The 12,042-nt window shown below is 41.4% G+C and overlaps 1 protein-coding gene across 3 annotated transcripts in view; it reads left to right on the forward strand.

Moving 5' to 3' along the window:
• The window catches only part of cblb (Cbl proto-oncogene B, E3 ubiquitin protein ligase), a 150,832-nt gene that overhangs the window by 135,844 nt on the left and 2,946 nt on the right, over positions 1 to 12,042 (forward strand). For 2 of the 3 annotated variants that reach the window (XM_021563293.3, XM_090200188.1), the window contains 3 exons: positions 241 to 348; positions 9,625 to 9,774; positions 10,478 to 10,606. In XM_021563293.3, coding sequence (XP_021418968.3) covers positions 241 to 348; positions 9,625 to 9,774; positions 10,478 to 10,606 — 387 coding nt within the window. The remainder of the gene's footprint in view (positions 1 to 240; positions 349 to 9,624; positions 9,775 to 10,477; positions 10,607 to 12,042) is intronic. The other variant, XM_021563294.3, reaches the window with a different exon arrangement.

Consider the following 12,042-nt stretch of genomic DNA (forward strand, 5'->3'; position numbering starts at 1 on the left):
AGGGCTCAGTGTCATCTTCATTATCATCATCATCCCCACGAGTGTGTGCATGTGTGTGCGATCCACGAATGCGTTCTTGTGTTCATACATTGGCCAATACCCCCACAGAGTACAATCTTAAACATAGAAAGAGGAGGTACTGGCCTAAAATAGTTTTGCTGCAGTGTGCTTTCGGTTTATGAGCAGTTGGTGCCTAGCCTGCCATTCCCGATCACGTTAACCTGTCCTTGTGATTCTCAGGTGGGCATTTTGAATCGGGGGTGTTGCTCTCTGGGGCAGCTCGTGCCGCCCTCTGTCCCTTCCACAACAGGACGCCCTCAGACTACGACATTCTACTTCCCCCTCAAGGTAAGCTGAGGGCAAACTTGAACGTTATGAAAATTCTGTGCAACTTCCAGCGCGCGTATTTACGGTGAACCCTGAGGCTGTACACAATTTAAGTTACAGTTTTAACAGTGGCCAAGTAGGCTTCTGTGGCTATTTGATCATCATGTAGGTCTACCAGAGTGGCCTACCATCAAAAACAAAGGAGAAAATGCATCTCATAACATTTATCATGGAAATAGCTGTTCTGTCATTCAGCCTACAGTAGCAGCCAATGAATGTATGGTGTTCAGTATGGGCCTACATTCCATGACACTTTTGAAAAAAAAAACATGCAGGGCTTCACATTAACCTGTTTATCCACTTGTCCTTCAGACACAGAGGTGACTGAAAATGTTGTTGTGTTGTTTGATGCAAGAAACCACTTACAAATTAAAATGCTTTATTATTCCCATACTATTTCTACAGAGAATCAGACAAATTATGCCCCCATGTGCCTATTGGCTACTTAGCTTATTCAAGCCTCTCTCAAAATACAACACTGTCCCTTTAAGACAAAACAAAGCTATTTACCTTCCTTGCTTTTTAAAAGTCTAGAAATGTACACGTTTTGTGCTTTTGTAAGAAGCAATCACTCCCCTGTTGCTGACTACAAATGATCTATGACTGGGCTAATAACTCACTAACTAGTAAAAGGATATTAACAAAATGTACACACCTGGCTTCATGCAGCCCTCACTTTGATCTCAAAACAAGCACATCTACTCATGACCGCCCATGCTGTAGTGGAAACACAGTCCAGTTCAAAGTAAATGGCACAGATCCATACTGTATATGGCAATGGTTCATTTGCATATAGGCCTACTACAGCTCTGATTGGTTAAATCTGTCCTTCAATGGAATAGAATCCTACTTCAATGTGTTCTGCCTACAACAAAATATCTTACGTAGTTTGTTTTGTTTCGTGTATTTTGCATTGAAAGTGGGTAATATTGTGTTGATTTGATCACAATTGCCACAGTAAAGGGAAACGCTGATAGGGTTAACTAACAGGGAAAACTCTAGAAAATTGAGTGAAGTTCAATCTGGTGCTTCTCTCCATGGGCTGATATTGGGAGCTGCACTGCAGCCTCAGGCTACTGCGCGCTCGCACACTCGCTCAGCTTAGAGGGGACATTGATCACAATATATGTTAAATGCCTCCGGAATTTTTTACATTTATCCACATATTTGGTAAATATATTTTTAAATGTATTTGAAATGTTTTGTACAATATATTCCAATATGCTTTTAAATGTATTTGTAAGAAATATATTTTAGTTTTATGAAACTGTATGGCAAATATAAAACATAGCTGTTAGCAGCAATGATCGGGGGTTCAGTTGGATAACAAAGCAGGCACTCTATCATGTATCTTCCTTTATGTGCCATCAGTAAAAGCATTGCCATGTTGATTAGTGTTCCAAAATACATAAATACATAAATCTCACAGCTGTAATAAGCTGTGCAAGCGGCAGGACGTACGATTTCTAATTTTAAAATATCCTCTTTTTACTACGTTCAGACCACACAATAGGGCAACAATATGTGATTATACAGATATACTAATCACATCAAATGTTATTTGTTACACGCCGAATACAACAATGTAGACCTTACCGTGAAATGCTTAATTATGTAACGGCATTCCTCCTCCTCCTCCGAGGAGTAGCGAGAAGGATCGGAGGACCAATGCGAAGCGTGGTAAATGTCCATAACGTTTATTATAAGATATAAACAGAACACTATGAAATACAAAACAATAAACATGAACGAAAACCGAAACTGTACTGTGTGGCAACAAACACTCACACGGAAACAAACACCCACAACTCAAAATTGAAACCCAGGCTACCTAAGTATGATTCTCAATCAGAGACAACTAACGACACCTGCCTCTGATTGAGAACCATACTAGGCCGAAACAGAAACCAAACATAGAAAAACACACACAGACTGCCCATCCCAACTCACGCCCTGACCATACTAAATAAAGACAAAACAAAGGAAATAAAGGTCAGAACGTGACAAATTACAAGCTCTTAACCAACTATAACTACAACTATAACAACCAAATATTTACAAAATATACTAAAGTTTAAAATATACATAAAAATGTAACACAATAAAATAACGAAGCTATATACAGGGGGTACCGGTACCGAGTCAATGTGCGAGGGGAAAGGTTAGTCGAGGTAGGGGCACATGTAGGTCGGGGTAAAGTGACTATGCATAGATAATAAACAGCGAGTAGCCGCAATGTAAAAACAAAGGGGGGGGGGGGGGGGGGGTGTATCAATGTAAATAGTCTGGGTGGCCATTTGATTAATTGTTCAGCAGTTTTATGGCTTGGGGGTAGAAGCTGTTAAGGAGCCTTTTGGTCCTAGACTTGACGCTCCGGTACCGCTTGCCATGCGGTAGCATAGAGAACAGTCTATGACTTGGGTGATGGGAGTCTTTGACAGTTTTTTGGACCTTCCTCTGACACCGCCTAGTATATAGGTCCTGGATGGCGGGAATCTTAGCTCCAGTGATGTACTGGGCCGTACGCACTACCATTTGTAGTGCCTTACAGTCAGATGCCGAGCAGTTGCCATACCAGGCGGTGATGCAACTGGTCAAGATGCTCTCGATGGTGCAGCTGTATAACTTTTTGAGGATCTGGGGACCCAGGCCAAATCTTTTCAGTCTCCAGAGGGGGAAAAGCTGTTGTTGTGCCCTCTTCACGACAGTCTTGGTGTGTTTGGACCGTGATAGTTTGTTGGTGATGTGGACACAAAGAAACTTGAAACTCTTGACCCGCTCCCCTACAGCCCCATCGATGTTAATGGGGGCCTGTTAGGCCCGCCTTTTCCTGTAGTCCACGATCAGCTCCTTTGTCTTGCTCACATTGAGGAAGAGGTTGTTGTCCTGGCACCACACTGCCAGGTCTCTGACCTCCTCGATATAGGCTCTCAGATCAGGCCTACCACTGTTGTGTCGTCAGCAAACTTAATGATGGTGTTGGAGTTGTGATTGACCACGCAGTCCTGGGTGAACATGGAGTACAGGAGGGGACTAAGCACGCACCCCTGAGTGGCCCCAGTGTTGAGGATCAGCGTGGCAGATGTGATGTTGCCTACCCTTACCACCTGGGGGTGGCCGGTCAGGAAGTCCAGGATCCAAGGTCTCTTTTCCAGATGAGCTCTGTATAGCACCAAAATACACATCAAAGTACAATAAACACATTAAACTACACATTTATATACACATTCAAATACACGTTATTATGCACAACAATACGCAAAACAAAATGATAAAAAATGATTCAGTAAAAAGGTCTCCTAACCGTCTGAAATGCCCTAGATGCACTAATTCCTCCAGTTTTAAAGTGCATTGTAGATCATTCCACATGCAAGGCACAAGGAAACCAAAGGCTGTCCTGAGCTGCCGGAGTCGCCCGTCTGTCCTGAGCTGCCGGAGTCGCCCGTCTGTCCTGAGCTGCCGGAGTCGCCCGTCTGTCCTGAGCTGCCGGAGTCGCCCGTCTGTCCTGAGCTGCCGGAGTCGCCCGTCTGTCCTGAGCTGCCGGAGTCGCCCGTCTGTCCTGAGCTGCCGGAGTCGCCCGTCTGTCCTGAGCTGCCGGAGTCGCCCGTCTGTCAGGTGCTGCTGGAGCCGCCGGTCAGTCAGGTGCTGCCGGAGCCGCCGGTCAGTCAGGTGCTGCCAGAGCCGTCTGTTACTCCGGAGCTGCCGGAATCGCCCGTCACTCCGACACTGCCGGAATCGCCCTTCACTCCGGAGCTGCCGGAGTCTCCCGCCTGTCTGGTGCTGCCGGAATCTCCCGTCCATTCGGGACCCGTTTCTAGGGTCCCCAGTCCGAGGTCGGCGGCGAGGGTCGCCCCTCTAAAGAGGCCACGGAGGCGGGTAAAGAGGCGGGCAAGGACTATGGTGGAGTGGGGTCCACGTCCTGCGCCAGAGCTGCCACCGCGGACAGACGCCCACCCAGACCCTCCCCTATAGGTTCAGGTTTTGCGGCCGGAGTCCGCACCTTTGGGGAGGGGTACTGTCACGTTCTGACCTTAGTTCCTTTGTTTTGTCTTTGTTTTATTATGGTCAGGGTGTGAGTTGGGGTGGGCAGTCTATGTTATTTTCTCTATAATTTGGGATTTCTGTGTTTGGCCTGGTATGGTTCTCAATCAGAGGTAGCTGTCAATCGTTTTCCCTGATTGAGAACAATACATAGGTAGCCTGGTTTCACCTTTGAGTGGTGGGTGATTATTTTCTGTTCAGTGTTTTTTGTATTCACCGTTCAGGACTGTTTCGTTTCGTTCTCGTTATTTTGTTTTGTGTTCATGATAATAAATTATCAATATCAATATGGACACTTACCACGCTGCGTTACAGTAATGGAGCTAAGCACAGGCAAAATCCTAGAAGAAAACCATGTTCAGGTTTCAGCAGGACAATGCCCTAAAACACAAGGCCAAATCAATAGTGCAGTAATATCTAACAACTTATACCTAACAATTTCACAATAATACACATAGCACACACAAATCTAAAGTAATGGAATGGAGTTAAGAATATATAAATATTTGGGTGAGCAATGTCAGAGCGACATATCAAATCAAATGTATTTATATAGCCCTTCTTACATCAGCTGATATCTCAAAGTGCTGTACAGAAACCCAGCCTAAAACCCCAAACAGCAAGCAATGCAGGTGTAGAAGCACAGTGGCTAGGAAAAACTCCCTAGAAAGGCCAGAACTTAGAAAGAAACCTAGAGAGGAACCAGGCTCTGAGGGGTGGCCAGTCCTCTTCTGGCTGTGTCGGGTGGAGATTATAACAGCACATGGCCAAGACGTTCAAGTGTTCATAGATGACCAGCAGGGTAAAATAATAATAATCACAGTGGTTGTCGAGGGTGCAACAGGTCAGCACCTCAGGAGTAAATGTCAATTGGCTTTTCATAGCCGATCATTCAGAGTATCTCTACCATTCCTGCTGTCTGTAGAGAGTTGAAAACAGCAGGTCTGGGACAGGTAGCACGTCCGGTGAACAGGTCAGGGTTCCATAGCCGCAGGCAGAACAGTTGAAACAGCAGCATGGCCAGGTGGATTGGGGACAGCAAGGAGTCATCATAACAGGTAGTCCTGAGGCATGGTCCTATGGCTCAGGTCCTCCTCCGAGAGAGAAAGAAAGATAGAATTTCTAAATCAATTTACTTACTGACTTTAACTGTCCCCATGGGGAAATTTTGTTGCAGTGTCATGTACACGTTTAAAGTGGCGTTAAAATACAAAACAAAATTAGAAAACATCACAAAATTCATTTGGCCTATGTCATTTCATTTAGTCTCATTATGATATGAAAAATGTAGGCTAGTTCAAAAGAACAAAATATCATATTTTGAGTTGACTGTAAAGGATATTATACTTAAGATTCAACTTTAAGTAATGAGCATCTTTTAAAACTATTTTGATACTCACCTCATGTTTTTATGAATGAGAATTTAGTCAATTTTGCTTTGAAATCAGTATTTGTCCATCTCACCCATTTGTTCCCATTTTCAATCAAAAAATATGATATGCATGAGAGATTCACAAGACTATGACATTGGAATGTCGTAAAATGCTGCCCTTTCCGGACACTCACATTCAAATGATTTTCACCTCTCATTGCTCCCATTGCAAAAACATGTCCGCCTAAGGAAATCCAAGGCCTGTCCAACAGATTTGGTTTGGCGCCGGCCCTGATGTATATCTAGTAGTGATATTATATCAACAATATGAGTAATGTAATTATTATGAGAACAGCAGATAACTGCACAGCTAGAAATGTTTGAACGGCCTTCAGTTTTGTAAAGGAAAATATCATGTGTAGTGAATAGGGTTGCAAAGGGTCGGAAACTTTCCAGTAAAGTTCCGGAACTTTTCCGGATATATTCCATGGGAAGTTAATCTAGACGCTACCCATCCCGTTAGCGGGATCATTTTCGTCAGCAACCGCTGAATAGCATAGCGCCACAGTCAAATATTACTAAAAAATATTCATATTCATGAAATCACAAGTGCAATATTGCAAAACACAGCTTAGCCTTTTGTTAATCCACCTGTCGTCTCAGATTTTGAAATTGTGCTTTACAGCGAAAGCATTCCAAGCGTTTGTGTAAGTTTATCGATCGCATGACAAAACATTATGTACACTAAGCATTAAGTAGCTAGGTCACAAAAATCAGAAAAGCAATCAAATGAATCGTTTACCTTTGATCTTCGGATGTTTTCACTCACAAGACTCCCAGTTACACAACAAATGTTCCTTTTGTTCCATAAAGAGTATTTTTATACCCAAAATACCTCTGTTTGTTTGTCGCGTTATGTTCAGAAATCCACAGGAAAGAGCGGTCACGACAACGCAGACGTATATTCCAAATAATATCCATAATGTCCACAGAAACATGTCAAATGTTTTTTATAATCAATCCTCAGGTTGTTTTTAAAATATATATTTGATAATATATCAACCGGGGGGGTAGGTTTTTCAATAACACCGGGAGAAACAATGGCCGCTTTACTCTATAGCGCAAAACTCACTCTGAGAGCCCCCACCTATCCACTTACGCAATGTGATCTTTCACGCTCATTTTTAAAATAAAAGCCTGAAACTATGTCTAAAGACTGTTGACACTTTAGGGAAGCCATAGGAATCTGGAATCTGGTTAATATCCCTTTAAATGGAGGATGGGCATGCATAGGAACAGAGAGGTTTCAAAATAAGAGGCACTTCCTGATTGGATTTTCCTCAGGTTTTCGCCTGTGATATCAGTTCTGTTATACTCACAGACAATATTTTTTATAGTTTTGGAAACTTTAGAGTGTTTTCTATCCTAATCTGACAATTATATGCATATTCTAGTTTCTGGGGCTGAGAAATAGGCAGTTTCAAATGGGTACGTTTTGTAGCCAAAAACAAAAATACTGCCCCCTACACGCAAAAGGTTAAGCCCTGGAATTTGGGGACAGTGAACCTTTTTTGTGGGATATACATGTCTTGCGGCATATTTTGGTTCAACTGACCCCAAATCAATGGAATTGCCACCCTCTGCAGGCACAGTGCATTCTTCCATCACATGTGCAGTGCATTCTTCCATCACATGTACAGCTGATTGTCAAGATCTTTCACAGGAACCAGATGCTATTGAGCACACGGTATTGAGCACACACTTTTACACTGTCTGAGCCACTACATGCCTTCTGGTAAGTTTTGATTACAATACTGGTTGGGGTGAATATATTTTACAGGACATACATTTTTTTTAAGTCAATACACAGAATAATCTTTTTTTAAACCTGCATATTTAGTTAAAATAAATATATGTTAGCAGGCAATATTAAACTAGGGAAATTGTGTCACTTCTCTTGCGTTCATTGCACGCAGTCAGGGTATATGCAACAGTTTGGGCCCCCTGGCTCGTTGCAAACAAATTTTCCAGAATTTTATGGAATTATGACATAACATTGAAGGTTGTGCAATGTAACAAAAATATTTAGACTTATGGATTCCACACGTTAGATAAAATACGGAATGAATCCGTATTTCACTGAAAGAATAAATGTTTTATTTTCGAAATTATAGTTTCTCGATTTTACCATATTAATGACCTAAGGCTCGTATTTCTGTGTGTTATTATATTATAATTAAGTCTATGATTTAATAAAGCAGTCTGACTAAGCGGTGGTAGGCAGCAGCAGGCTCGTAAGCATTCATTCAAACAGCACTTTACTGCGTTTGCCAGCAGCTCTACGCAATGCTTCAAGCATTGCTCTGTTTATGACTTCAAGCCTATCAACTCCCGAGATTAGGCTGGTAATACTTAAGTACCTATTAGAACATCCAATAGCCAAAGGTTTATGAAATACAAATGGTATAGAGGGAAATAGTCCTATAATTTCTATAATAACTACACCCTAAAACTTCTTACCTGGGAATATTGAAGATTCATGTTAAAAGGAACCACTAGCTTTCATATGTTCTCATGTTCTGAGCAAGGAACTTAAACGTTAGCTTTTTTACATGGCACATATTGCACTTTTACTTTCTTCTCCAACACTTTGTTTTTGCATTATTTAAACCAAATTGAACATGTTTAATTATTTATTTGAGACTAAATAGATGTTATTGATGTATTATATTAAGTTAAAATAAGTGTTCATTGTTCATTCAGTATTGTTGTAATTGTCATTATTACAAATATATATATACAAATCGGCCGATTAATCGGGATCGGTTTTTTTGGTCCTCCGATAATTGGTATCGGTATCAGCGTTGAAAAATCATAATCGGTCGACCTCTAGTGGACATTGAGGAGGTCCAGGGAGAAGACATGGAAGCCTGAGTGAAAGACAACCAAAGCTTTAGTTTCTAAACTATAATTTTACAGATGTATGTTGAAAATGTTTTTGGGAGATGCGATGGATCATTGGGGATCATTCAATATTCTCTTTCTTTTGTTATTCAGTGAAATCATCCCATGTGAAGAGTCAACTTATTTAGTTAAAGTTAAATTCGTAACTAAATGTTTTATTAGATTTTTATTGTAAGGATTTAATCATTTGCAATTATGTCTACTTATGATAAGGTAAAAGGTTTATGTTTCTGTCTCCATATGATATGGTAAAATATCCAATGCAAAAGACATCAACATTTAAATGGTATTAGATCACATATATTCCCGTTAATTCCCTTGGAAAGTTTCCACCTCTGAATATTCCCCAAAATGTGCTTCCATAGTAGTGAATGTATCTGTGACAGTAAATGTGTAAAATTGGGAAATATATTAATTACCCCCGGGACATCTTTAGATTATCTGTCACACTGTTGTGTACATTTCCCTTCTCATTGGTAAAACTAAATTATCTAAGGTCTGAACAAGCCTTCACTGGAAAGTAACTGCATAAACCAAGGGTGTCAAACTGATGTCTCAGCGAGTCGGGTTTTCGCTCCTTGTTTGTTTTTTCAATTGAGGTAATTGATTAGTAAGGAACTCCCCTCATCTGGTTGTCTAGGTCTTAATTTACATTAATTGGGAGGAAATAACAAAAACAGCAGACAGACGGCCCTCCAGGAATTAAGTTTGGCCGATTCAATACGATCTCGCTTTGTCGTCTATGCTCCTTTTAAAGGTAATTTCCGATTAAGCCAACATATGCAGTGTTTACCAAGATGGTAACATTACCTTTTAACCCTAGCCCATTATCTGCTTGTCCTCTCACTATTGTGTCTCAGCACCAGAGGAGCTGTTCAACAACCTGCCTCCCTCACAGCCCTCGCCCCCTGCACTCGTCAGACACAGCTTCACAGGCCTCTCCTCGTCACCCTCCTGCTCACGAGCTCCCCGGCCTGCCTCCGGGCATGACCATTTCCTGTTAACCCCCGGTGAGCTGTTTCTTCCCTCCAAACTCGAGAATAGCAATAGAAAAGCAGTTTGAGTGCCAGAATCTGGTCTAGTGATAAAACTACCAACTCTGAACCACATATACCCTCAGTGGCAAGGGTTAGATCCATCAGATGGCCACAAATCTGCCACCTCCCTATTCCACTGTCCTTTAAAAAAGCTTGATTCTACAAAATGCATATCTCTGATACCAAACTCGGAAGTTCTCCTGACTTCAGAGTCTAGGGAGTTAGTTTTGATGTTGTCGGCACGAAGCCCCAATACTGAATGGGGCTCTGCTTGTACTGGTTGGTTCTTCCCTGTCTTTCTCACTCAAACACCCACACACAGACACACACAGCCCCCCCGTTCATTACAACTGTTTGATTTTCAAATCTAAACAACCAGCGTTCTCAACTCCCCAGGAAAAAAATAACATTTGAGAGAACCAATATATGCATTCGCTTTGGATGAGAACGGAATATGGAATTATAGCGACAGCATGTCCAGACCAGTGGGTCACAGCTCCTCTCGCTGTGCCACCTGGTCTGCACATCTGCCAGGTCTGTGCATCTATCACTCTCATACACTGTAATTTAAAAAATGAAAGTCCACAATTCTACGTGAATAGATGACAAACATGCAGTTATTGTTTGAAGTGTAGACAATCTTTTCCCCTCACAGTTGTAAATGGTTTGGTTTCAGATACTGTGTTTGATATGTTGAGCGCTGTGGCCCCTCTGCCCCCTGTGAGGAGACAAACGGGGGACAACATGAAGAGCCCTATCCGGACATCACAGTCCCAGGAGTACGACCCATTACCCCCCACCCAAGGTACAATTTAATACTGTAGGATTTTTTATTATTTAATAGTTTCACTTTTAGAATTATTTAAAATACAACAAACAATAATATATGAAAAAAAACAGTTAAATATCTGTGGATTTATGAGGAATTGTTAGAAAATGTTATGGGTGAGAGGGATGAGGCAAAAGGAATGGCAAATAAGTCTGGCTGCATAACCTACTGCACATTTTGAAATCATGTGACTAAACAGAACAAAAAGAAGAAGAAACTATACTATGAAACAAAGATAAATTATATAAAGATTGATAGTACAAATCTTTGAAGCACCTTAAATACAATTTTGGTCAAAAAGGCAAACTCAGCTCCATCATTTATTGAATCAGATGGCTCATTCATCACAAAAACCACTGATATTGCCAATTACTTTAATGATTTGTTCATTGGCAACTTAGACATGACATGCCAGCAACAGACGCCGAACCAACACATCCAAGTATAACTGACCAGATAATGAAAGACAAGCACTGTCGTTTTGAATTCAATAAAGTGAGTGTGGAAGAGGTGAACACATTTTTGTGATCTGTCAACAATAAAAAACCACCGGGGTAAGACAACTTGGATGGAAAATTACTGAGGATGATAGCGGACGATCCTATTTGCCATCTCTTCAATCTAAGCCTACTAGAGAGCGTGTGCACTCAGGCCTGGAGGGAAGCACAAGTCATTCCGCTACCCAATAATAGTACAGCCCCCTTTACTGGCTCAAATAGCTGACCAATAAAGCATGTTACCAAACCTTTGTAAACTTTACATTAAATAAATGAACAACAGGCTTTCAGCCTGATTATAGGAGGGTATTCAACATGCACGGCACTCACACAAATGACTGATGATTGGCTGAGAGAAATTGATAATAAAAAGATTGTGGGAGCTGTTTTGTTAGACTTCAGTGTGGCTTTTGACATTATTGATCATAGTATGCTGCTGGAAAAACGTAGATGTTATGGCTTTACACCCCCTTCTTATATTGTGGATTGAGATGTATCTGTCTAACAAAACACAGAGGGTGTTCTTCAATGGTAGCTTCTCCAACATAAGCCAGGTAGAATCAGACATTCCCCAGGGCAGCTGTCTAGGCCCCTTACTTTCAAAAAATCTTTTCTAATGACCTGCCACTGGCCTTGAGTAAAGCCAGTGTGTCTATGTATGCAGATGACTCAGTACTATACACGTCAGCTACTACAGAGACTGAATTGATTGCAAAGAGCTGCAGTTAGTTTCAGAATGGGTGGCAAGAAATACGCCAGTCCTAAATATTTCAAAAACTTAAAGCATTGTATTTGGGACAAATCATTCACTAAACCCTAAACCTCAACTACATCTCGTAATGAATAATAATGTGGGAAATTGAGCAAGTTTAGGTGACTAAACTGCTTGGAGTTACCCTGGATTGTAAACTGTCA

Source organism: Oncorhynchus mykiss, chromosome 15, assembly GCF_057628025.1.
Source record: "Oncorhynchus mykiss isolate SJ-2025 chromosome 15, ASM5762802v1, whole genome shotgun sequence".
In the NCBI taxonomy this organism is placed as follows: Eukaryota; Metazoa; Chordata; class Actinopteri; order Salmoniformes; family Salmonidae; genus Oncorhynchus; species Oncorhynchus mykiss.